Source organism: Phacochoerus africanus, chromosome 6, assembly GCF_016906955.1.
Source record: "Phacochoerus africanus isolate WHEZ1 chromosome 6, ROS_Pafr_v1, whole genome shotgun sequence".
Classification (NCBI taxonomy): domain Eukaryota; kingdom Metazoa; phylum Chordata; class Mammalia; order Artiodactyla; family Suidae; genus Phacochoerus; species Phacochoerus africanus.
The window spans coordinates 98,948,758-98,973,839 of record NC_062549.1 but is presented as its reverse complement, the minus strand read 5'-3'; the positions used below and the strand labels follow the sequence as shown (position 1 = coordinate 98,973,839).

Here is a 25,082-nt window from a genome sequence, read left to right as displayed (position 1 = left end):
TTTACACATTTCCATTCTTTTGGGGGGCTGTGTCTGCGGCATACAGAAGTTCCTGGGCCAGGGATTGAACCTGAGCCATAGCTATGACAACACTGAATCCCTAACCACTAGGCCACCAAGAAACTCCTACACTTTCCCACTCTTTCATTATCTTTCTGAAATCTTGCCTCCTCCATGGAATGTGTGTAATTATGGAGAAATGAAAATACTTATTCTTAACTCCATATTGATTTACTCCATTCTTAGCAAAATTGTATACAGCATTTCCCAAAGTGTTAGAACACTTGTGTTTGATTTTATTTTTGCCCTGTATTAACAGTGTTTTCCTCATGTTTCATCATATTCGTAAGTTATTTGGTGCAAGAAAACATGTACGTACACACAGTTAGAAGATAAACAATTATATGGAAAAATCAATAGCTAGGAGTTCCCGTTGTGGCTCATTGTTTTAAGAACCTGACATGGTGTCCTTGGGGATGTGGATTCAATCCCTGACCTCACTCAGTGGGTTAAGGATCCACCATTGCTGCAAGCTGCAGTGTAGGTTGCAGATGAGGCTTGTATCAGGTGTTGCCGTGGCTGTGGTATAGGCCAGCAGCTGCATCTCCAATTCGACCCTAACCCAGGAATTTCTGTGTGCTGCAGGTATGGCTGTGAAAAAAAAAAAAAGGTCAGAATAGCTAAATATTTCCTCAAACTATGTACTTATTAGTGTAATAGGTATTTGTACAACTATTCTGTATTATTGACCCACTTGTTAGTATCAACCCAGTTAGAACAGAATGATCTTAGTTTCTTCCTTTGGATTGTTAACTTGAGATGTCTGCTTTGGTACTACAAAAGATTAAAATGTCCTACTTGCATGTACTAAGTAATGATTTACATACATGTCAGAAGCATATAAAATAATAGCAATAATAGCACCTACATTTATTGAACACTTGTAATTGACCAGATGTTATACAAAGTGCTTTGTGTGCTTCAGGTCATTTAATCCTGAGAACAATACTTAAAGTGGCTACTACTATTGTCCTTATTTTAAGGAGGAGGAAACTGGTTTAGATAGACTAAGTAGTTTGCCTAAACTCTCACAGATATGGGGGCTGGTAGGGAGGGGGAGGTGATAGCATTTGGCAGAATTCCTACCCAAGCTTGTCTAGAGCCCCAAAGCTTATGTTCTTTGCCACCTACACACTAGTCTATGCTGCCTCTTTGCATATATAAATCCAGCATAATTTTCAGCAAGAAAAGCAGTGTGCTGGATGGTCTCCAGAGTTTCTAGTGTCAATGTCATTATCATCTTAAAAACTTAACCTAGTGTTTCCTGGTCTTCGATTTCATGACTTAATTCATGGTTTAATATAGGATTGCCAACTTTTATTTTACTGTGTAAAGATTTTTTCACACTGTGTCTGTGTTATGCTGAAGTTCCTGGGCCAGAAATCGAACGTGTGGCCCTACTGTAACCAGAACCACAGCACAAGGGAACTTGAGCCACAAGGGAACTTCTATGTAAAGATATTTTCTTTCTTTTTTTTTTTTCTCTCTTTTTGCCATTTCTTGGGCCGCTCCCGCGGCATATGGAGGTTCCCAGGCTACGGGTCAAATCGGAGCTGTAGCTGCCAGCCTATGCCAGAGCCACAGCAATGCAGGATCCGAGCCGTGTCTGCAACCTATACCACAGCTCACGGCAACGCCGGGTCCTCAACCCACTGAGCAAGGGCAGGGATCACACCCACAATCTCATGGTTCCTAGTCAGACCTGTTAACCACTGCGCCATGACGGGAACTCCTGTAAAGATATTTTCAAAAACAACTACTTTAGTGGGATTGGCAGTGTCTTGGGAGTGCTGGGATGTGGATTTGAACCCTGCCCTCACACAGTGGATTAAGGATCTGGGGTTACTGCAGCTGCAGCTTAGGTTGTAATAGTGGCTTGAATCTGATCCTTGGCTGGGGACTCCATATGCCATGGGGCTGTCAAAAAAGAAAAAGAAGAAAAAAAAAAGATAAAAACAATTACTTTGGGGGAGTTCTCTTGTGGCATAGCGGGTTAAAGATCCATTGTTGTCACTGCAGCAGCTTGGGTCACTACTGTGGCACAGGATTTAATCCCTGGCCTGGGAACTTTCACATGCTGGAGGCATGACCAAAAAAGAAATAAAAACAAAAGGACATTTAGGTTAGAGTTCCCCTGTCAGTGATCCATCTGTCTGTCTGTCTATCTATATTTTAACTTAAAACAATAATAGAATCAGAAGTAGAAGACTCTGTCATTGAAACAGAATTATTCTTGCTTATGAAGAAATTAATAATAAAGTATATGATAAATGAGAGAATATTAAGATACAAACTTTAGTATTCCATAATTAGCCCCATCCCAACCAACACTTCCACCTTATAAATTTCTGTATATACTGTAGACTCATTTGTACCCTTTTGTGAATTCATTTCTCCTAATTTAAGGCTATTATTTTAATCCCTTTAATTCAGGAGTGGCAAATGTCTAGAAGTTCCAGACAGGTAACATAGGTGAGTAAAGTGGGCTTAATGTAAGGAAAACCGGTCTAAGAGGGGCAGCAGCCACTTAGCCCTGGCCGATGGCCATAAGGAAATACGGAGTTCGGTGATAACATATGCTGTCAGACCTTCCAAAGACTTTCTCGTTTCTTAAGTTAGGTCAAAAACTGGATTCTTAGGTGAAGTCTCCCAATTTTTAAATGAGGCTAGATCACTCTTTTTTTTTTTTTTTTTTTTCCTTCTGTTCATGGAATGCAGTGGCTTGATGTGAGAATCTCAGTTCCCAGACTAGGGACTAAACCTGGGATGCATACACGTAAGCTCCAAGTCCTAACCACTGGACCTTCAGGAAACTCCCTAACTCACATTCTAAAAAATTTGTTGCTAGCCAAACAGAGCACATCTGATGACTAAATTTTGGAGCTAAAAAATAAATTTTAGCAAGAGGGTGAATTTGCAAATCCTGAATTTGCAGTGAGTGAGGATCAACTGTATATAAAAATAAGTCTTGGAATTCCCTTGTTGCTCAATGGGTTAAGGGTCTGGCATAGTCGCTGCTGTGGCTCTGGTTATTGCTTTGGTGTGGGTTTGATCCCTGGCCTGGGAACTTGCATATGCTATGGCTGCAGCCAAAAAAAAAAAAAAAAATTAATAAAAGATGTGTAAGGTCTCTGTGGACCTTATAAAACATAATTGAGAAACAGTAAAGAAAATGTAAATAAATAATTTGTGGGTAGGGAAAACTCATTATTTAATGATTTCAGTTCTTCCCAAATTGATTTATAAATCCAGTGCAATCTTAAGATCTCAGTAGTGTTTCCCCCTCAATTTTACAAACTGATTCTGAATTTTATGTGAAAGTGCCGAGTTCCCTCCTCCCCTTCCCCCAGAAAGAGAAAGCCAAGAAACTCTTGAAGAATAATAAGGTGGGAAGGGAGTTCCCTTTGTGGCGCAGTAGAAATGAATCTGACTGGTATCCATGAGGACGAGGGTTTGATCCCTGGCCTTGCTCAGTGTGTGGGGGATCTGGCATTGCCATGAGCTGTGGTGTATGTAGGTCGCACACATGGCTCAGATCCCACATTGCTGTGGCTGTGGCATAGGCCAGCAGCTGTAGCTTCGATTTGACCCCTATCTTGGGAACTTCCATATGCCACACCTGAGGTCCTAAAAAGTAAAATAAAAAAAAAAAAAAAAGATGGGAAGACTGGCTCTACTGGTTTCAAGACTTATTATAAAGCTATGGTAAATAAAGCAGTATGAAATTTGCCCAGAGATAGCCAAAGAAACCAGTAGAACATGATACAGAGTCTAGAAACAAGTATATGTATACTTGGTCTCTGTATGAAACTCTTAGGTAAGGGTAAAAGAAGAATTTCTCATAAATATTGCCGGGACAATTGGCTACTTAATACAGAAAAAATTAGGTCCTACTCACATCATATACAAAACTTAATTGCACATTAAAGACCTAAAATGAAAGAACTGCAGATCTTTTGAAGACAGTGTGGGAGACTATCTCATGACCTTACCTCATAAGATTGATAAATTCAGCTGCATTAAAATGAAGACCTTCCTTTTTTTTTTTTTTTTTTGGTCTTTTTGCTATTTCTTGGGCCACTCCCGCGGCATATGGAGGTTCCCAGGCTAGGGGTTGAATCGGAGCTGTAGCTGCCAGCCTATGCCAGAGCCACAGCAACTCAGGACCCGAGCCGTGTCTGCAACCTATACCACAGCTCACGGCAACGCCAGATCGTTAACCCACTGAGCAAGGGCAGGGACCGAACCCACAACCTCATGGTTCCTAGTCGGATTCGTTAACCACTGCACCAAGACGGGAACTCCAAGACCTTCCATTTAATTAAAAAACACCGTAAAGTGTGAAAACACAAGCCACAGAGTGAGAGAAAAAGTATTTTCAATGTAGTCAATGAAGGGTTTATACCCCAAACATACAAAGATTTGCCAAATAATAAGAAAAAGATAGGAGTTACCTTGTAGTGCAGTGCGTTAAAAGGATCTGGCATTGTCAACTGCAGCAGCTCTGGTTGCTACTGTGGTGCACGTTTGATCCCTGGCCTGGGAACTTACACATGTCACAGGTGTGGCCAGAAAAAAAAAGAAAGAAACTATTTAAATTTTAGTGAGAAGAGTGGTGATTTGCAGTTTCACAAATCTCTTTAATATCTGGCTTAATAGCAGACAGCTAAATTTTCTTACCCATTTTTGCATTTAGTCTGTAGTGATATCACATGTCATATAGCCCTGGAACTGTTGAGATACATCATTCATTACATATCTTATAAGTTAAGTTCCAGTCAGGAAAGAGAAACCACGTGCCAGTAATTTAAACAGAAAATTAATATAAAGAATCGTTAAGTAGGTAAAAGGTAGCTAACTGCTAGAAATAGTGAAATAACTCTTGAGAGGTGATAGTATCTATGAAACCTGAGTGAAAAGTAAGAACCCCTGCCTCCCCCACTTCCCACCGGCTGAGATTCAGCCGAAATTCAGACCTGAGTGGATTGCTACCAAACATGCTACCTGTCGTTGTGGCAGCTAAGAAACAGCCTGGAGAGCACTTACCACTGAACTGCTAGAGCTATGCTAAGACCCTACCAGGATGTTCCTATGCTGCTACACTTGAAAACAGACACCGAAAGAAGTTCCCGTTGTGGCTCAGTGGTAAGGAACCAGACTAGTATCCATGAGGGTGCTGGTTCGATCCCTGGCCCCTCTCAGTGCGTTAAGGATCCAGCGTTGCTGTGGCTGTGGTGTGGGCTGGCAGCTGTAGCTCCGATTCATCCCCTAGCCTGGGAACTTCAATATGCTGCAGGTGCCCTAAAAAAAAGAATCCTAACTACCTTTTCCAGACTCTCAGTGTCACTGTAGGGCCCTCTATTAGCCGAGTTTAACAGTGAGCCAAGGAGAAATGGAGTTTGCAGAGTCTGGCTCCCGTATAGGAAAGGACATATTTAGATCTAAGAGACAGTAAATTAAAAATTGGCACACATACCTACCAGATAAGTCATAGATCTTAAAGTCCACCATACCAACATTAGCAAGATAATGGCACAGTGGAAGCTCTCATATACTGTTGGTTTAAAAGTTGATTGGGAAGTTCCCATCGTGGCTTAGCGAGTTGAGAATCTGACTAGTATCCATGAGGATGCCAGTTTGATCCCCAGGTTAAAGGATCTGGAATTGCCATGAGCTGTGGTGTAGATCTTAGACAAGGCTTGGATATGGTGTGGCTGTGGTGTTGACTGGCAGCTGCAGCTCCGATTAGACTCCTAGCCTGAGAACTTCTGTATGCCACAGGTTTGGCCCTAAAAAGGAAAAAAAAAAGACAGTTAATTGGTATAAAATAACCTCAGTTTTAAAATTTTGTTATATATACCCTATGATCTTATGATTCCACCCCTAAGGTTTTACTCCTGAGAAACTTTTCTATGTGTGCAGCAAGATCAGTGGAAGGGAATTTTTATAGCAATGTTGTTTGTGGTAATAAAAATTTAGAAACATATTGCTCTACAGTAAAATGAATGAATTGTGGCATATTCGAATACCTGACCGAAAATTGATGAATTTCAGTTACATGCGACAACATAGATAAATCTCATTAAATATTGAAAGTAGAAAGTAGTATTTATGTATGTATAGTATGAATCCATTTAAATTTGGCAAAAAATAAACTATTGTCTATGCCTACTTAGATGTTAAAACAAAGTAAGATAAGGAAACGATTTCACAGAAGTCTACCATCTCAGGGAGATGGAAGGGATTGTGATCTTGAAGGGATCTGCTCAGATCCTCTGGGGAGCTAGCAGTGTTTTATTTCTTGACCTGGGTTGTGATTGCATGGGTATTCACTCTTTAATTATTTGTTTATATTATATGTAATTATATATCATTGGCAACTTTTCTGTCATGTAAGACTTATTTGGACTAAACTTAATTTTCAAATTATAGTATTAAGTTAAATGAGAAGTTAGTTCCTTTTGAAAATTGAATTGGCTGCCTAGTAGAACAAATTGTATAATAAACCATGTAGCAGTACACTGTTCCCAGTTAGGATAAGCTCTGTAGAGTTTTGTTCACACCATCTTTTCACCTTCCTTAAAGATTTAGTATCCTCAAGAAATTTTTTCCTTCTTGACTTCTGCTTCCCAGTCTGGATTAAACAACTCTTTGCTGTCATTATACTTGTCTCTTCTTCTGTCACAGCACCTAACGCACTACCTTGTAACTGATAAACGTGCTTTTGTCATCAGTCTGTCTCCCAGACTTTGAGCTTCTGCTCCCAGCATAGTGCCTGTCACTTCATAGGTGATTACCTTGGTGCATGGGTGGAAAAATAACTTGAAGTGCTGTAAAGCTGTGTTTCTTAAGTACAGGCCACGTTATTCCTCAGTGGGTCCATGGATGTAGTTTAAAGGGTCTGTGGATTGTCCAGGCGTATTTCGGTATCATCTATGATTACCTTACTAACAGTTCTTCACATCATTCTGTGGCTGTGTTATGTGGTTGTGATTACATTTTGGGATAAGACAATATTTTATCAAAGGCTAATGAGGAAAGATTAAAGATAGCTTTAATATATAAGAAATTATATCAGGAGTTCCCATAGTGGCGCAGTGGAAACAAATCCAACTAAGAGCCATGAGGTTGTGGGTTTGATCCCTGGCCTCGCTCAGTGGGTGAAGGATCTGGCGTTGCCATGAGCTGTGGTGTAGGTTGCAGACGCGGCTCGGATCCTGCATTGCTGTGGCTGTGGTGTAGGCCAGCGGCTACAGCTCCGATTAGACCCCTAGCCTGGGAACCTCCACATGCCGCGGGTGCAGCCCTAAAAAGACAAAAAAAATAAATAAATAAAAGAATTATATGAGTTGAAGGCACTAGTGATTTCACCATATACTAAAAAAAGTTTATAGTAGTTCACATGGAGGAAAATGGTGAAATAATTGAATGATAATGGTATTATAGGCTTGATATATTAAAAACAATGTGTATATTCAGTGTATATATTCAGGATCATGTTTGTATTGCAATTTGTACTTGGTTTCAACAAATATCATTTATCACTTTAATGTTAATATGAATGATATTTGCTTCATTTTTAATTACAAATTCTGATTTATAGTTGTTGAACTATAAAATGTAAGTAGTGGAATCATATAGGGTAAAAAGATATATAGAGACTTTGTGATCATTTTCATAGGAAATCCAAGAAAATTTACAGATTAAAATGGGTTTAACAAGGTTGCTGGATACAACTCAACATATAGAAATCAGTAGCATTTCTGTATATCAGAAATAACTAATTAAAAATATAATAGTTGTTGCCGCTGTTGTGCAGAGGGTTAAGAATCCGACTACAGCAGCTCACTTTGCTGCTGAGACGTGGGTTGTATCCCTGGCCTGGTACAGTGGGTTAAAGGATCTAGTGTTGCTATAACTACAGCATAAGTTCAAGCTGTGGCTCGGATTCAGTCCCTGGCCTGGGAACTTCCACATGCCATGGGTGCGGCCAAAAGATAGATAGATAGATAGACAGACAGACAGACAGACAGACAGACAGACAATAGAAAAAAGAGTGTTATTAATAGTAACAACAATAACAAAAAAAACCTACTGTAATAGTGACAACAAAAGCTGTAGGTACCTAGAGTAAAAGTGTGTTGAAAACTTTATGGGGAAAATTATAAACTATAACAAAAAGACATAAAATCAGCATGTAAATAAATACATTATACTTTAATCAAGATCCCAAAAGGACATTTTAAGAAATTTGTTATGATTGGAGTTCCCATTGTGGCACAGCGGAAATGAATCCGCTAGGAACCATGAGGTTGCAGGTTTGATCCCTGGCTTTGCTCAGTGGGTTGAGGATCTGGTGTTGCCGTGAGCTGTGGTGTAGGTCTCAGATGCAGCTTGGATCTGGCGTGGCTATGGCTGTCGTGTGGGCCAGCGGCTACAGCTCCGATTAGACCCCTAGCCTGGCAACCTCCATATGTGGCAGGTACGGCCTTAAAAAAAAAAAAAAAAAAAAAAAAAAAAAAGGCAAAAGAAAAATTGTCATGATTCTAAAATTCATATAGAAGAGTCAGTGTTTAGGAGTAACCAAAACTATTAAAAAAAGCAAGTAGGGGAGTTCCTGTCGTGGCCCAGGGGGAGTTAACAAATCTGACTAGCATCCATGAGGACACAGGTTCAATCCCTGGCCTTGCTCAGTGGGTTAAGGATCCAGCATTGCTGTGAACTGTGGTATAGGTCACAGACGTGGCTTGGAGCCTGCATTGCTGTGGCTGTGGCATAGGCCAGCAGCTAGAGCTTCGGTTTGACCCTTAGGCTGGGAACCTCCATATGCCCTAGGTGCAGCCCTAAAAAGCAAAAAAGAAAAAAAAATTCAGTAGGAATTATCCTATGAAATATCAAGAATTATTATTTGGCCATAGTAATTAAAAGAGTATTATATTAGTATACAGATAAATAAATTTAAGTAACAAAACAGCCCACAAGTAGACCAATACATATATGGGACCTCTGTAAATGATAGAAGTTGAATTAGAAATCACTGGGGAAAAGATGAACTCTTGATTCTGGGACATAGGCTTTCCATGTGAAAAAATAAAATTAGATGTTAAATGTTTCCCAACACCATAGACAAAAAATAAATTCCAAATGAATTACCTTGATGTATAAAAACAAAACTTTAAAATATTAGAAGAAAATAAGAATATTTTCATGACTACAAGGGCTAAAAAGCTCTTAAGACACCAAGAAAAGATAGTAAAAGTATTTATAAATTTTATTGCTTCAAAATTAAACTTCTACATTGTAGAAGACATAAAATTAAAGACAAGGCACACACCAGGAAAGACATTTGTTTTAAGTGAGTAAAAAAGATGTGTTTTATAAATGGGTGTTATTTTAGGAGATACAGAATAGCAAATTTTTAGAGATAAAAATCTATCTCCATCCAGTTTCTGAGCTCCGAGTATTGACTGGCTCCTCTTTGAGTTGACCCATAATTTGGTCTTCCATTCATTCAGTTGGCAAATATTTACTAAAAACTTGCAAGATGTAGCACATTATTCTGATGTATCAGAAATAAGATATTGCTGAAGAAAAGATATCCCCTTAAGTGAGGTACAGGATTATGTTGTTTAGTTCTTCTTGTGCTTTTCATCGCTTTATGCTTTGAAATAATTTGCTAACACCTTGCTGTTTTAAAAGTGGGCTGGGGGCGGCGGTCGCTAATATAAAGAATACCTATTGAACATCCTAACAATTCTCCAAGTCAGCCAACATTTTGGTACTTATAAGTCAAATAGCAAAGTTTATAATTAATTGTTTTATGTTGTGTGTGGTACTAATTGTATGTGCTGTAGAAATTAAGGTTGTGATCAGTACACTAAAAAAGAGATCTAGAATTATAGGGTAAGCAAAACTGCTATTGTAGATTTTGTTTGGGTTTTTAAACAGAAGAGATGGTTGGATTGTAGAAGTTTGAGAGTTCTGTGTTGATGTAAATAGAGAGCAAATCTAGCTAAGAATTTTAGAGCTAACAAATTACCTAGTAAAAATCATTTTACAAATGAGGAACCCTACTTCCCCAACTAGTGCTATTTTCACTATATTATACCCCAGTCTTATTTATATGACTTCTTAGCAATTTTATTTTTCCACGTATTTTACTTGAGGACTTTGGTGAATAGATATTGTGACCTGATAATGAATAGTTGGGTTTCAAAATGGCAAAATCCAGTTTTCTTTCATTTGTTTATTTACTATGTAGTGCATACTTTGTAGATGCCAAAGAAACAACAACAAATAAGTTACAATCTGCTGTGGAAGAAGCTCTGTAGTATAGTTGAAAAAAACAGACATTTACACATTATCATGACTTGCCTTCTGGCTGAATGGGTTCCAAAGGTTTCTTTTTTGTAAAACAACTACATTTTTGACAAAAATAAACTGAATCAGGAACCATGGTTGTATTAGAATAGCTGACATTAATCAGTATACCTGTATCAGTGGTACCATGTGATCTGGCTATGGAGAGGGGATAATGTGGTCTTGAGTCTTAAGGCCTCCTGGCTTCCAGTATAGATTTTTCTCTCAAGGAACACACTTCCTACTTAGACTACCAGGAATCCCATATCATATGGATATGTGCTTACAATCAGAGGTCACTGAATGTATTGGGAAACAAATCACCACAAAGGCGAATCAACAGATTTAGATCACAAAGAGTTTCAGATATTAAGATTATCAGGTAGAGTATATAAGACAATTATTTAAAAAGTTAAAGATTATGTTGAATAAAATAAACAATGGAAAATATATTTGGACAGGTTTGAGAAAGAACCACTAGTAATTCTAGAAAGGAAAAAGAGATTAAGCTAGAAAATAGTTCTGAAGAAATTAGAATGCAGCAATAGAAGGAGGTGAAAAATGAAGATTAGAATGAGAGACTTAATTGACATCAATTTAGAATTCAGGAGGAGAGAGCTTTTGTGTTCTAAACAAAACTATGAATCTTGAAACATAAGCACAGAATATAGCAAGCAGGATAAGTAGAAAAAGGAATTTACATCTAGTCATTTGTAATGAAAATGAAAAACAAAAAGATTTTAAAAGCAGCCAAAGAGTTTAGACCTACTAGGATAACTGTACTTTAAAAACGAAACAGGAGTTCCCGTCATGGCTCAGTGGTTAACGAATCCGACTAGGAACCATGAGGTTGCGGGTTCAATCCCTGCCCTTGCTCAGTGGGTTGATGATCCGGCATTGCAGTGAGCTGTGGTGTAGGTTGCAGACATTGCTCGGATCTCACGTTGCTGTAGCTCTGGCGTAGGCTGGAGGCTACAGCTCTGATCTGACCCCTAGCCTGGGAATCTCCATATGCCGCGGGAGCGGCCCAAGAAATAGCAAAAAGACAAAAAAAAAAAAAAAAAGAAACAAAACCGGAAAGTACCAGGGGTTAGAAAGGGGAAAAACTTCTAAATTTCTGATAGGAATATAAAATGATGTGGCTGATAAGGAAAACAGATTGATACTTCTTCAAAAAGTTAAATATAGGGAGTTCCCATCATGGCTCAGTGGTTAATGAATCCGACTAGGAACCATGAGGTTGTGGGTTCAATCCCTGGCCTCGCTAGTGGGTTAAGGATCTGGTGTTGCCATGAGCTGTGGTATAGGTCGCAGATGCGGCTTGGATCCCGAGTTGCTATGACTGTGGTGTAGGGTGGCAGCTACAGCTCTGATTAGATCCCTATCCTTCGAGTGCGGCCCTAGAAAAGGCAAAAAGACACACAAAAAAAGGGAGCAAAAAGTTTAACATAGAATTAATATATGAACCAGCAGTTCTATTCCTGGATATGTATGTTAAAAAAAATGAAAGCAGGAACTCGGATGTTTGTACACCTATGTTCAGAGCACCATTATTTACAATCGTCAAAAGAAGGAACCAGCCCAATTTTCAGATGAACAGATAAAACAATGTGGCATATATAAAAAATGGAGTATCATTCAACCCCTTTAAAAAAGAATTCTGACACATGATACAACACGATGAACCTTAAAGACATTATGCTAAGTGAAATAAACCATCACAAAAGCATAATTGTTGTGTGATTCCACTTATATGAAATAACAACAGTAATCAAACTCGTAAAAATAGAAGGTGGAATTGTGGGGGAATAGGATGTTGTTTAATGGATATAGAGTTTCAGTTGCAGAATGAAGAGTTCTGGAGATTGATATCACTACAGTGTGACTATACATAACATTACTAAGCTGTTCACTGAAAAATGGTTAAGATGGTAAATTTTATATATATTTTACCACAATTTTTAAGATAGGAATGAAGTTCTGGTACATGTTACAAATGGATGAACCTTGAAAATATGCTGACATAAGCTAGACACAAAAGGACAAATATTGTTTGACTTTATTTATGTAAAATACCTAGAACAGGCAAATCTATAGAGACAGAAAGTAGATTAGAAGTTGTTAGGAGCTGAGGGGAAGGAGTAATAGGGAGTTGTTCAGTGGGTACAGCGTTTCAATTTAGGGTAAGGAAAAATTTTGGAAATAGTAGGAGGTGGTGGTTGTATAACATTGTGAATATAATTAGTGCCACTAAGTTGTACATTTGAATTTTTTTTTTTGGGGGGGGGGTCTCTTTTAGGGCTGCACCCGTGGCATATGGAGGTTCCCAGGCTAGGGGTCGAATTGGAGCTACAGCCACTGGCTTACACCAGAGCCACAAAAACTCAGGATCCCAGCTGCGTCTGCAACCTACACCACAGCTCATGGCAACACTGGATCCTTAACCCACTGAGCAAGGCCAGGGATTGAACCCGCAACCTCATGGTTACTAGTTGGGTTTGTTAACCACTGAGCCATGATGGGAACTCCAAAAAATGATTAAAATGGCAAATTTATGTTATTTTACCACAGTTAAAAAGTAGACAACAAAGCAAAAAAGGCAGAAAGTCAGATCACATATCCAAGGACTGCATTTAGACTGACAACAGACTTCTCAACTGCACTAGTGGAACCCAGAAGGCATATATGAAAATTATTTTTCTGGCATTGATAGAAAATACCTGTCAACATGAATTTGCATACAAAACAAAACTATTTTCAAGAGACAGATACACTATATAAAGATAGCTCCAGAGAAACAAGGACTGAGAATAATTAACCATCAACAAACTTCTGAATCACTTTTACTCTGAGAAGTTAGTATGAATCTATAGGATGGAGTCATGCTAGCAATAAAATACATGAAATTATCTAAGAATAGCCTTAATAGGATATATATGAGACCTTAATGAATAAACTCTATTTGGGAGTGTTGAATATAAACTCATTCATACTTTGCAATAGAGAATAATATATCTTTTTGGAATTCCTATTGTGGCTCAGCAGTAATGAATCTGACTGGTATCCATGAGGATGCAGTTTCGATCCCTGGCACAGTTAGGTTAAGGATCTGGCTATGGTCTGTATATGCAGTGGAGTATTACTCAGCCATGAAAACAAATGAAATAATGCCATTTGTAGCAACATGGATAGACGTAGAGATTATCATACCAAGTGAAGTAAGAGAAACACAATTATCATGAGATCACTTATATGTAGAATCTTAAAAAATGATACAAATGAGCTTATTTACAAAACAGACTCCCAGCCATAAAAAACAAACTTATGGGAACGGGGGAAGGATAAATTAGGAGCTTGAGATTAACAGATACACACTATATAAAATAGATAAACAGAAGTTCCTGTCATGGTGCAGTGGAAACGAATCCAACTAGAAACCATGGGGTTGCAGGTTTGATCCCTGGCCTCGTTCAGTGGGTTAAGGATCCGGCGTTGCTGTGAGCTTTGGTGTAGTTTGCAGACAGGGCTTGGATCCTGTGTTGCTGTGGCTGTGGTACAGGCTGGCAGCTGTAGCTCCGATTCAACCCCTAGCCTGGGAACCTCCATATGCTGCGGATGTGGCCCTCCAAAGCAAAAAAATTAATTAATTAAATATTTTAAAAAATAGATAAACAACAAGGTCCTACTATACAGTACAGAAAACAATATTGTACTAACTTATAATGGAAAAGAATCAAGAAAAATATATATACATGTGTATAACTGAATTGCTTTGCTGTTCATCAGAAACTAAAATAATATTGTAAATCAACTATACTTCAGTTGAAAAAAACAAAAAACAATAGCAGTCCAAATAATAAAAGGATTATCATACACCATGATCCAGTGTGATTTATTCCAAGGATGCAAGAGTGGTTCAACATGTGATCCTCTTGATAGATGCAGAAAAAGCATTTGACAAGGTTCAATACCCAGTTAATGATAAAAACTTTCAATAAGGTGGCTATCAAAGGGACATACCTCAACATAATAAAGGCAATGTATGATAAACCCATGCATCATGCTCAGTGTTGAAAAAAATGAAAGCTATTCCTTTTAAGACTAGGGACAAGACAGTGTTCTCTGGTATAGTTTCATTTTACAAAATAAATATACAAAAAATCAGTTGTGTTTCCATATACTAACAGTGAGCTAGCAGAAAGAGAAATTAAGAACGCAATCCTATTTACAATTAAAAAAAAACCCTAGGAATAAATTTATACAAGGAGATGAAAGACCTGTACACCGAAAACTATAAGATATTGTTGAAAGAAATTGAAGAAGACACAAATAAATTGAAATATATCCTGTGCTCATGGATTGGAAGAATTAACATTGTCAAAATGTCTATATTGCCTAAAGCAGCTACAGATTCAGTGCAAGCCCTATCAAAATCCAAAGGTCATTCTTCACAGAAATGGAACATCAATTCTGAAATTTATATAGAACCACAAAAGGCCCTGAATAGCCAAAGTAATCATGAGAAAAAAATAACAAACAGTAGGTATCACACATCCTGATTTTGAGTGATATTACAAAGCCATAGTAATCCAAACAGCATAATGTTGGCAGAAAAAAGATACATAGGTCAGTAGAACAAAATTGAAAGCCCAGATATAAAGCCACACATTTATGGACAATTATAACGAATAAAGAACACGCATTGGAGAAAGAATGGTTTCTTCAATAAATGGTGGTGGGAAAAAACCAGACAGCCACATATGAAAAAAAAAAAAGAAAGAAGGAAAGAAACTAGATTACTATCTCATACCATACATAAAAATTAACTCAAAGTGAATTCAAGGAGTTCCCGTCGTGGTGCAGTGGTTAACGAATCTGACTAGGAACCATGAGGTTGCGGGTTTGATCCCTGCCCTTGCTCAGTGGGTTAAGGATCTGGCGTTGCCGTGAGCTGTGGTGTAGGTTGCAGACGCAACTCGGATCCCGAGTTGCTGTGGCTCTGGCGTAGGCCGGTGGCTGCAGCTCCGATTTGACCCCTAGCCTGGGAACCTCCATATGCCGTGGGAGCGTCCCTAGAAAAGGCAAAAAAAGACAAAAAAAAAGAATTCAAGACTTGATTGATGTAAGACCTGGAACCAAAAAACTTCTAGAAGAAAACATATGCTCTCTATATATATGCTCTTTGACATCAGTCTTAGCAATATCTTTCTGGGTATGTTTCCTCAGGCAAAGAAAACCAAAGGAAAAATAAACAAATGGGACTACATCAAACTAAAAAGTTTCTGCACAGCAAAGAAAACTGTCAGTAAAATAAAAAGCCTATGGAATGTGCGAAGATATTTCCAAATGATATATCCCATAAGGTGGTTTTTTTGTTTGCTTTTTACTTTTTGTACTTTTAGAGCCATACTCATGGCATGTGGAGGTTCCCAGGCTAAGGGTCAAATTGGAGCAACAGCTGCCAGCCTATACCACAGCCACAGCAACGCAGGATCTGAGCCACATCTGCAACCTACACCACAGCTCACAGCAGTGTTGGATCCTTAACCAGAGATCGAACCCACACCCTCATGGTTCCTAGTCAGATTCGTTTCTGCTGTGCCACGACAGGAACTCCACAAAGATCTGTTTTCTCTCTCTCTCTCTCTCTCTCTCTCTCTCTCTCTCTCACTCACTCACTCACTCACAATGGAATACCACCCAGCCATTAAAAAAAGATGAAATCTTGCTATTTTTAGCAATATGGATGGACCTTTAGGGTACTATGCTAAGTGAAATAAGTCAGGTAACAAAAGATCTTATGATTTCACTCATGTGGAATATGTTTTTTAAATTAAAATTTAAAGTTGGTGTTTGTGGAGTTCCTGTTGTAGCTCAGCAGGTTATGAACCTGACTAGTATCTATGAGGATGTGGTTCCATGAGGATGTCAGTTCAATCCCTGGCCTTGCTCAGTGAGTTAAACATCTGGCATTTCCATGAGCTTGGATCCCGAGTTGCTGTGGCTGTGGCATAGGCTGGCAGCTGCAGCTCTGATTCAATCCCTAGCCCAGGAATTTCTGTGTGCCACAGGTGTGGCCATAAAAACCAAATAAATAAAAATAAATTAAAAATTGGTGTTCTCCTGTGGTTTAATAGGTTAAGGATCTGGTCTGCAGCAACTTGGGTCACTGCTGTGGCACGGATTTGATCCTTGGCAGGGGGACTTCCACATGCTATGGATGCAGCCAAGAAAAAGAAAAAAAAAATTTAAATGAACAGGGAGTTCCTGTCATGGCTAGGTGGAAACGAATCTGACTAGTATCCATGAGTTTGCAGGTTTGACCCCTGGCCTTGCTCAGTGGGTTAAGGATCTGGTGTTGCCATGAGCTATGGTGTAGGTCACAGATGTGGCTGGGATCTGGTACTGCTGTGGCTGTGGTGTAGGCCAGTGGCTACAGCTCTGATTTGACCCATAGCCTAAAAAGACAAATAAGTAAACAAATAAAATTAATTGAACAGGAGTTCCCTGGTGGCTCAGGAGGTTAAGGGTCCAGCATCATCATTGCTGTAGCTTGTATTGATCCCTGGCCCCTAAACTTCTTTAAAAGATTAAGAAAATGAACAAACCAAACCAAACACATACATGTGTACAGAGAACAGACTAGTGGTTACCAGAGTGGGAGGATGTTGGAGGAAGGGTGACGTGGGTAAAGGTAATCAGCTGTATGGTGATGGATGAAAACTTAAAATTTTGTCCATGAGCATTCTGTAATGAATACAGAAGTAGAAAAATAATGTACTCACAAAACATATAATATCATAAACCAATGTTACCTCACTAAATTTTTTAAAAAGTTCGTTATGTCATCCACAGCCTCATCTGTGTCATTGATAAAAAGTAAAAAGCGGGAGTTCCCGTCATGGCACGTGGTTAACGAATCCGACTAGGAACTGTGAGGTTGCGGGTTCGATCCCTGGCCTTGCTCAGTGGGTTAAGGATCCGGTGTTGCCGTGAGCTGTGGTGTGGTTCGCAGACGCTGCTCGGATCTCGGAGCTCGGATCTGTGGCTTTGGTGTGGGCCGGTGGCTACAGCTCTGATTTGACCCCTAGCCTGGGAACTCCATGTGCCAAGGGAACGGCCCTAGGAAAAGGCAAAAAGACAAAAAAAAAGTAAAAAGCGTTGAATAAGAATTTTTAAGCTTTTAGTCGTAGACACTAGAAAAAATGTTTTAAAATAAACATCAGAAGTTCTCTTTTGGCAGTGACTGTTAAGAGTCCACATTGTTACTGCAGTGGCTCAGATTGCTGCCGTGGCACAGGTTCAGTCCCTGGCCCGGGAACTTTCACATGCTGTGGGTGCAGCCAAGAAAAAAAATCAGAAGACATTTAATTTAGAAAATTATTTTATGTCTATCTCACTTTTTCTTTCTTCTCAGGGATCCTTCTGTCTCTAAGTCTATAGAACGAATCTTTAAAATCTGGGAAGATAGAAATGTATACCCAGAAGAAATGATTATGGCATTAAGAGAAGCTTTGAGTAAGTGTCTTTTCTTTCCTAAAAGAAAAATTGAGTCCATTGTTCAGTCTTTAAATTATATGTTTTATAGATCTGGTCCTTTTGCTTAAGAGTGAAAAATAAAATTTTGGCTCTGGCCTTCTTTGTTTGAAGTTAAATACTTATAAAAATCTGTTTGCATTAAAATTTAAGTGGAGTTAGTTTGGGGAAGGTTGAAATTTTTTTTTTTTTGACTAAAGAAAGTCAAGCATATTAAGTGATGATGGTCATTAACTTATTTTCCTGCATTTGCTTTACTTAGAGTGCTTTAAATGGTTCATCTTTTGTGCTTAATAATTATTGCCCGGTACTCTTAGTTTTGGGAGAATTTTTGGACAGGGTTTCAATTTGCAGTAAGCTAATTGATCCTAAGCATGTTGGTATTCTTCAGTTTCTGTTTTGGTTTAGATTTTTAATTGTGTACTTTTTGTTTGTTTTTTGTGTTACTTATTTCTTATGTACTAGATATGCATGTAATTAAGTCACTGAGTAGATGTTGGTGATATCCGATACCATGACCATAATTTGACTAGAAATTTGCTATAAAAACAGCATCTTCTAAGAAGCTGTTAAATTATTTGTTTGAATGTGTCATCTGGTATTTTTAAGCTTCCTACCCTGATTTTCTCAAAATTAGTAATTTCATTCATGTAGAAAACATGTTTGTTTGACAGTTTCTTAGATCTGGTGAGTGTTTTTATCTTTTTATAAAAATGAAAGAAAAGGAAAGAAAGAAACAACACCCAGTCTCGGATTGCCTTTTTTCATGCTACAACTTTGACACTGAAGTGGACAGACAGAACATCTTCCCATAACGCCAGATTGCAAAAACTGAAATGTTTTCCAGGTACCACTTTCAAAACTCAGAAGCAGCTGAAAGAAAATCTGAACAAACAACCGAATAAGCAGTGGAAGAAATCACAAAGTAAGGAATCAAAATCTCAACTAATATAAAATTAACTCCTCTTTTTGGAGCAGAAGAAAATGTAGACCATTTGACATCGTACCTGGCATAAACCATGGGCAAGCCTGTGTTTTCTAGGCTTGGGAGGTTCCCAGTGACTTAAACTAAGCAAGCCATCATGGAGTTACTTCTTTAAAAAAATTAAAATTAAACAAAGGAAAGGGGTTTAAATGAGTGAAGATTCAAGAGTAGTTGGGGGATTGAAAGAAGAAAAAGGTATTTGATAGGGTAACTCTCAGGTTCAAAGATATATGAAGTTAGAGGCAGCTGGCATTAAACAACAAAGCTGAAGAAGAGACTAGGCATTAAGAAGCATTTCTGAGGGAGCCATGAAATCCTTCAGATTTGGGGATATAATCTACCAGATTAGACATGGGCCTCAAATCCTGGCCAGAAGTTCATTCTCTAACAGGAGCTCCTGCTGTGTTTATCATATTTATTCAGCATGAGACCAAGGGAGTGGAATACTGCATGTGATAGACTGCTGTGGGCCAAACTGAGGAATGTTGAGAAAGACTTGAAGGTGTGGAGGGAACAAGGTAAAAGACAGTGAGAACTGGGAGGTAAAACAAGACACTTGGGATGGTTTTGCTCCAGCAAGCATATGATATTCATCATGATTAAGGGAGTCCTCTCACATCATTTGATCATAACTTGCATGCTTAGGAACGACAGGAGTCATCATTTCAGCCAAAGTTCAACCACAGTGATATTGTACTTAGAACTTTCTCTGCCTATTTTTGGTGAGAATTGAGTCAGCAGAAAAAGAAATCCAAGACTAATTACATAGGAATAGAGTTGATGTTTATAAGTAAATATTCTTCAGCCAGTGCTCAGGATTAATTGGATGCCCTGCTCCTGAACACTTTTAGTTTGAGGTGTTAAGATCCTCTTACTCTCAATCAGACCAGGCAAAAAGGTACTTTATGTATCTCAGTATCTCCAAATCGATAATTCTAGGACTCTAGACTTACGGAGTATGTTGGAGGTAAGTAGGTTAGACCTTTTTAAATAGTAGTATATTTTTATATTGACCATGCTTGGGAGTGTTCAAATTTGGTATTCCATTGTTTATTTTAAGAACATTATGATGTAAATGTGCATGTTTGACATATATTCAAAGAGTACACTCTTAACTATAAAGCTGGAAATTTTCCTAAATATTAGTCAACATTTTTTGTCTATATTCTTAAATGACCTTTTGTTTAATTCCAACAGCATCCACAAATCCAAAAGCTGCTCTCAAGTCTAAGATAGTTGCTGAATTTCGAGTAAGTTACAGAATGTGTTTATGCCAAAGTATTTTCCACCCCCTTTGTGTTAAAGTTTTTTGTATAGTCTGGTTAGATTTAGTTTTATACAATTGTACATCAGTTTGTTTTGTTTTGTTTTTTGTCTTTTTGCCATTTCTTGGGCCGCTCCCTCGGCATATGGAGGTTCCCAGGCTAGGGGTCGAATCGGAGCTGTAGCTGCCGGCCTGCACCAGAGCCACAGCAACACGGGATCCGAGTTGCGTCTGCAACCTACACCACAGCTCACTGCAATGCCGGATCGTTAACCCACTGAGCAAGGGCAGGGATTGAACCCGCAACCTCATGGTTCCTAGTCGGATTCGTTAACCACTGTACCACGACAGGAACTCCCATCATCAGTTGTATTTTTAACATGTTTGAATGGATCCATGCTCCAAATGGATCCACCTTAGGATCAAATTACTTAAAGGTTTTATCTGTTCCCCAAAGGAAAAAGTAACCTTCTTCTAAAATATCTATTACCAGAGTTCCTGCTGTGGTGCAACGGGATCAGTGGCATCTCTGCAGTGCCAGGACACGGGTCTAGTCCCCGGCCTGGCACAGTAGGGTTAAAGGATTTGGAGTTGCCACAGCTGCAGTACAGGTTGCAACTTGTGGCTTGAATCCGACCCCAGGCCCAGGAACTTCATGTGCCACAGGGCAGCTGAAAGATAAATAAACAAGTAAATAAATAAATAAAATATCCATTACCAGCTGAATTCTATATTGAACCCCTGCAACAAGGGATTCATCTTTCTATGAAACTATTAAAATTTGCTTAGAGTTAAAGTAATAAGACTTTATCTAATTAAAATTTAAAGAAGGAGTTAATACTACTCAGCCATAAAAAAGAATGACATGATGCCATTTGCAGCAACATGGATGGAACTAGAGACACTCATACTGAGTGAAATAAGTCAGAAAGAGAAAGACAAATACCATATGATATCACTCATATCTAGTATGTAGTATACAGCACAAATGAACTTTTCCACAGAAAAGAAAATCATGGACTTTGAGAACAGACTTGTGGTTGCTCTGGGGGAGGGGGAGGGAGTGAGAGGGATTGGGAGCTTGGAGTTAACGGATGCAAACTATTGCTCTTGAAATGGATTTACAATGAGATCCTTCTGTATAGCACTGAGAACTATGTCTAGATACTTTGCAGCACGACAATGGGAGAAAAAATTATGTATACATGTATGTGTAACTGGGTCCCTATGCTGTACAGTGGAAAAAAAAGACAATAAAAAATAAAAAACAAAAAATAAAGAAAGAAGGAGTTCCTAATGTGGCTCATGGAGTAAAGGACCCAACATTACTGTCCATGAGGATGCGGGTTCGTCCCTGGCCTCACTTAGTGGGTTAGGAAGCTGACATGGCTGCAACCTGGGGTGAAGGTTGCAGATGCAGTTCAGATTTGCTATTGCCATGGCTGTGGGGTGAGCCTGAAGCTGCAGTTCAGATTTGACCCCTAGCCCAGGAACTTCCATATGCCATAGGTTCAACCGTTAAAAGAAAAAGAAAATTTGGGAGTTCCCGTTGTGGCTCAGTGGTTAACTAATCTGACTAGGAACCATGAGGTTTCGGGTTCGATCCCTGCCCTAGCTCAGTGGGTTAAGGATCTGGTGTTGCCGTGACCTGTGGTGTAGGTTGCAGACACGGCTCAGCTCGGATCTGGCATTGCTGTGTCTGTGGTGTAGGCCAGTGGCTACAGCTCCGATTAGACCCCTAGCCCAGGAACCTCCATATGCCAGGAAGCGGCCCTAGAAAAGGCAAAAAAAAAAAGACCAAAAAAAAGAAAAAAAATTTAAGGACGTTGTAAGTGGACTTTTGTTTTAGTCTTAATAACTATCCATAAATTAGCTTTAAATGACTAAAGAAAAGTATCTTTTTAAGTCTATAACTGAATATGGTTTTGATATGAGACTTGTTATTTATAGCCCTGATTATGAGGAAATATGAAGGGTTTTTTCCCTCTTGTGGTTTTTATTGAGTTTTAGACATGTTTTACTTTAGTGGGAAAAGATGGAATAAGTAAATGAAATATGACCCTGGTCTGTGTTCAGTCTCAGGCCCTCATTGAAGAGCTGTTGCTGTACAAGCGCTCAGAAGATCAGATAGAATTGAAAGAAAAACAGCTGTCAACGATGAGGGTGGATGTGTGCAGCACAGAAACTCTCAAATGCTTAAAAGGTAATACTTACATCCTTTTAAATAGAATAACTCAGATTTTCCTTCTCGATATGTCATTAAGTGATCAGACTGACTTGTTCCATAAAGAGAACCTTAGGTTGTAGAGAGCAGTTGTGTCACCTCTGTTTCCCAGCTATTGATTTCATGAATGTCAGTTTCATAAATAAATTCCTGTCCTTAAGATTGTACATCTTAAACAATGTTACATGCCAGTTATACCTCAGGAAAGCTGGTGAAAAAAAAAAAATTTTCAATAAGTAAATTCTGTCCCTTCTCCTGCTTCTATTCCTTTTTTTAATGAAGGGTTTTTGATGTTGGGTTATAAATAGAGATATTTCATATGTGCGATTAACTGGTTTGGGTGTGCTCTTTAATAAGGTCACAGTAATGCCTCATAAAATCTAGCTACTTGCTCTCTTTTTCTTACATTGTAAATTGTAAGTAATAATCATCAATTTATTAGAATGTAAAGCTCATGAAGATAGAAATTATCCTTATTTGTTCTTGCTGTATCCTAGTGCCTAGAACCATACCTGGTACTTAATAAGCATTTGATAAATATTTTTGAAATAATGAGTAAATGGCTACCAGCTATTTATTTTGGCACCTATTTTGTTCTTGTACCATGCTTTAAATTTAACATATGTTATCTAATCCTCATAAAACTTAGAAGCACATTAAAAACATCCATTTTGTACATGAGAAATCTGGGGCTTCATAAGGAGATAAGAAACTTGCCCAAGTTATACAGCTGGTAAAAGGCAGAGCCTAGGAGTTCCCACTGTGGCACAGTGGGTTAATGAGCTGACTTGTGTCTGTGGTGGTGTTGGTACAATCCCTGGCCCATCACAGTGAGTTAAGGATCCAGCATTGCCGCAGCTGTAGTGTTGGTTGCAGATGCGGCTTGGATTTTATCCCTGGCCCAAGAACTTCCATACTGTTGCACGTACAGCTGAGGGGAAAAAAAAGGCAGAGCCTAAATTTGTATTCACACCTGGGACCATATATCCAACATCACTGGAAAAAAAGTACTTAGGAGAGTAAGAGTTTGTAATGTCACTATTGTTGAAAAATAATGCATGGTACTTTTCTAATACCAAATTCCCAGAAATCTTCAGATAGGAAAAGAGAATTTTTAGTGTGATAGACATAGAGATAACTCTATCTTTACTTTTTCTGCACCTCTGTTTTCTCATCTAAGAGATAGATCTTATTACATTCTAGAGTGTAAAAGTTAATGTTATAAGTATATAGGCTTGAGCCTCATTCAGTTATTCTTAAGTAGCAGTGTGGCATCAAATTTGTGAATAAAAGCAATTAGGAAACATTGATTTAGTTGAATTTTCTTTTCTTTACCTTAATTACAGGTGCCTTCATGATGCATTCTTGCTTCCCTCTTGCAGGACGAAATGAATCATTTAAACCATCTGTCTTGTGATTTTTGTGATTAAGAGAACCTTCTTTAGGGTGAAACTGTGAGACTTAAGAATATTATGCACATGAATTAGCAATGGGATCCTGCTGTGTACACTGGGAACTCTGTCTAGTCAATTATGATGGAACACGTAATGTGAAAAAAAAAGAATGTATACATGTATGTGTAACTGGGTCACCATGCTGTGCAGTAGAAAAAATTACATACATAAAGAAATTTAAAAAAAAGAATATTATGCACTAAGGCAGCAAGAACAGGTTCATAGATTATCTAGAAAGGAGTTCCCGCTGTGGCAACAATGGGATTGGCGGTGTCTTGAAAGCACTGCGATGTGGTTCAGTCTCCCTGGCACAGTGGGTTAAAGGATCCAGTGTTGCGGCAGCTGTGGCTTAGGTCCAGACTGTGGCTTGGATCTGATTCCTGGCCCAGAAACCCCATATGCCACTGGACGGCCAAAAATGGGGGGGCGGCAGGGGGGATAAAAGATTATCTAGAGAAGGGTTTTCTTCAAAAGATTAAATTTTTACTTTTTCTGTTTTATCCTAAAATGAGTACTTCCTCTTATTTTAGATAAGACAGGTGGGAAGAAATTCTCCAAAGAATTTGAAGAGGCAAGTGCCAAGCTGGAGGAGTTTGTGAATGGACTAGATAAGCAGGTTAAAAATGGGCCCTCACTAACAGAAGCACTGGAAAATGCTGGAATTTTCTATGAAGCACAGTACAAAGAAGTAAAAGTGGTGGCCAATGTAAGTAGTGATTAAAGCTGTCTTACATCAATTGCTTATTGCATATCTGTGATTGTGTTATCTAACTCTGTAAGGATAAGCATTATTATCAGGCTCACAGATAGAAAAGTTAGGTTTGAAGTTACTTGTGCAAGATAATAATATAGTAGCATGTGGAGGCGTCTAAATTAAGGCCTAGGTGGAGTTCCTTTGTGGTGTAGCAAGTTCAGGATCCAGCATTGTCATTGCAGCAGCTTGCATTGCTGCTGTGGCACTAACTCGATCCCTGACCTAGAAACTTCCACATGCCTTGGGCTCAGCCAAAAAATAAAAAAATTAAATTAAGCCCTAGGGCTTTCTCATGCTAAAGCTCATGAATACCCTGACCATTAAGCTTTCCTAAAGCCTTTTGTCTTAGTAGTTCAGAGGGAGTGTGCCAGGTTACAGCTACAGGATATAAAATTGGTCAATATGTATACTTTTTATAAAAACCCAGAAAATTAGAATGGAAACAT

At 38.6% G+C, this 25,082-nt stretch overlaps 1 protein-coding gene across 6 annotated transcripts in view; it reads left to right on the top strand.

Annotated features, from left to right (window-relative positions):
- RPRD2 (regulation of nuclear pre-mRNA domain containing 2) overlaps positions 1 to 25,082 on the top strand; it is a 90,056-nt gene that overhangs the window by 37,981 nt on the left and 26,993 nt on the right. For 3 of the 6 annotated variants that reach the window (XM_047784744.1, XM_047784743.1, XM_047784747.1), the window contains exons 3-7: positions 17,837 to 17,937; positions 18,803 to 18,880; positions 20,138 to 20,190; positions 22,281 to 22,407; positions 24,413 to 24,588. In XM_047784744.1, coding sequence (XP_047640700.1) covers positions 17,837 to 17,937; positions 18,803 to 18,880; positions 20,138 to 20,190; positions 22,281 to 22,407; positions 24,413 to 24,588 — 535 coding nt within the window. Of the gene's footprint in view, positions 1 to 15,595; positions 15,783 to 17,836; positions 17,938 to 18,802; positions 18,881 to 20,137; positions 20,191 to 22,280; positions 22,408 to 24,412; positions 24,589 to 25,082 lie in introns of those variants that run through there. The other 3 variants (XM_047784748.1, XM_047784745.1, XM_047784746.1) reach the window with 2 other exon arrangements.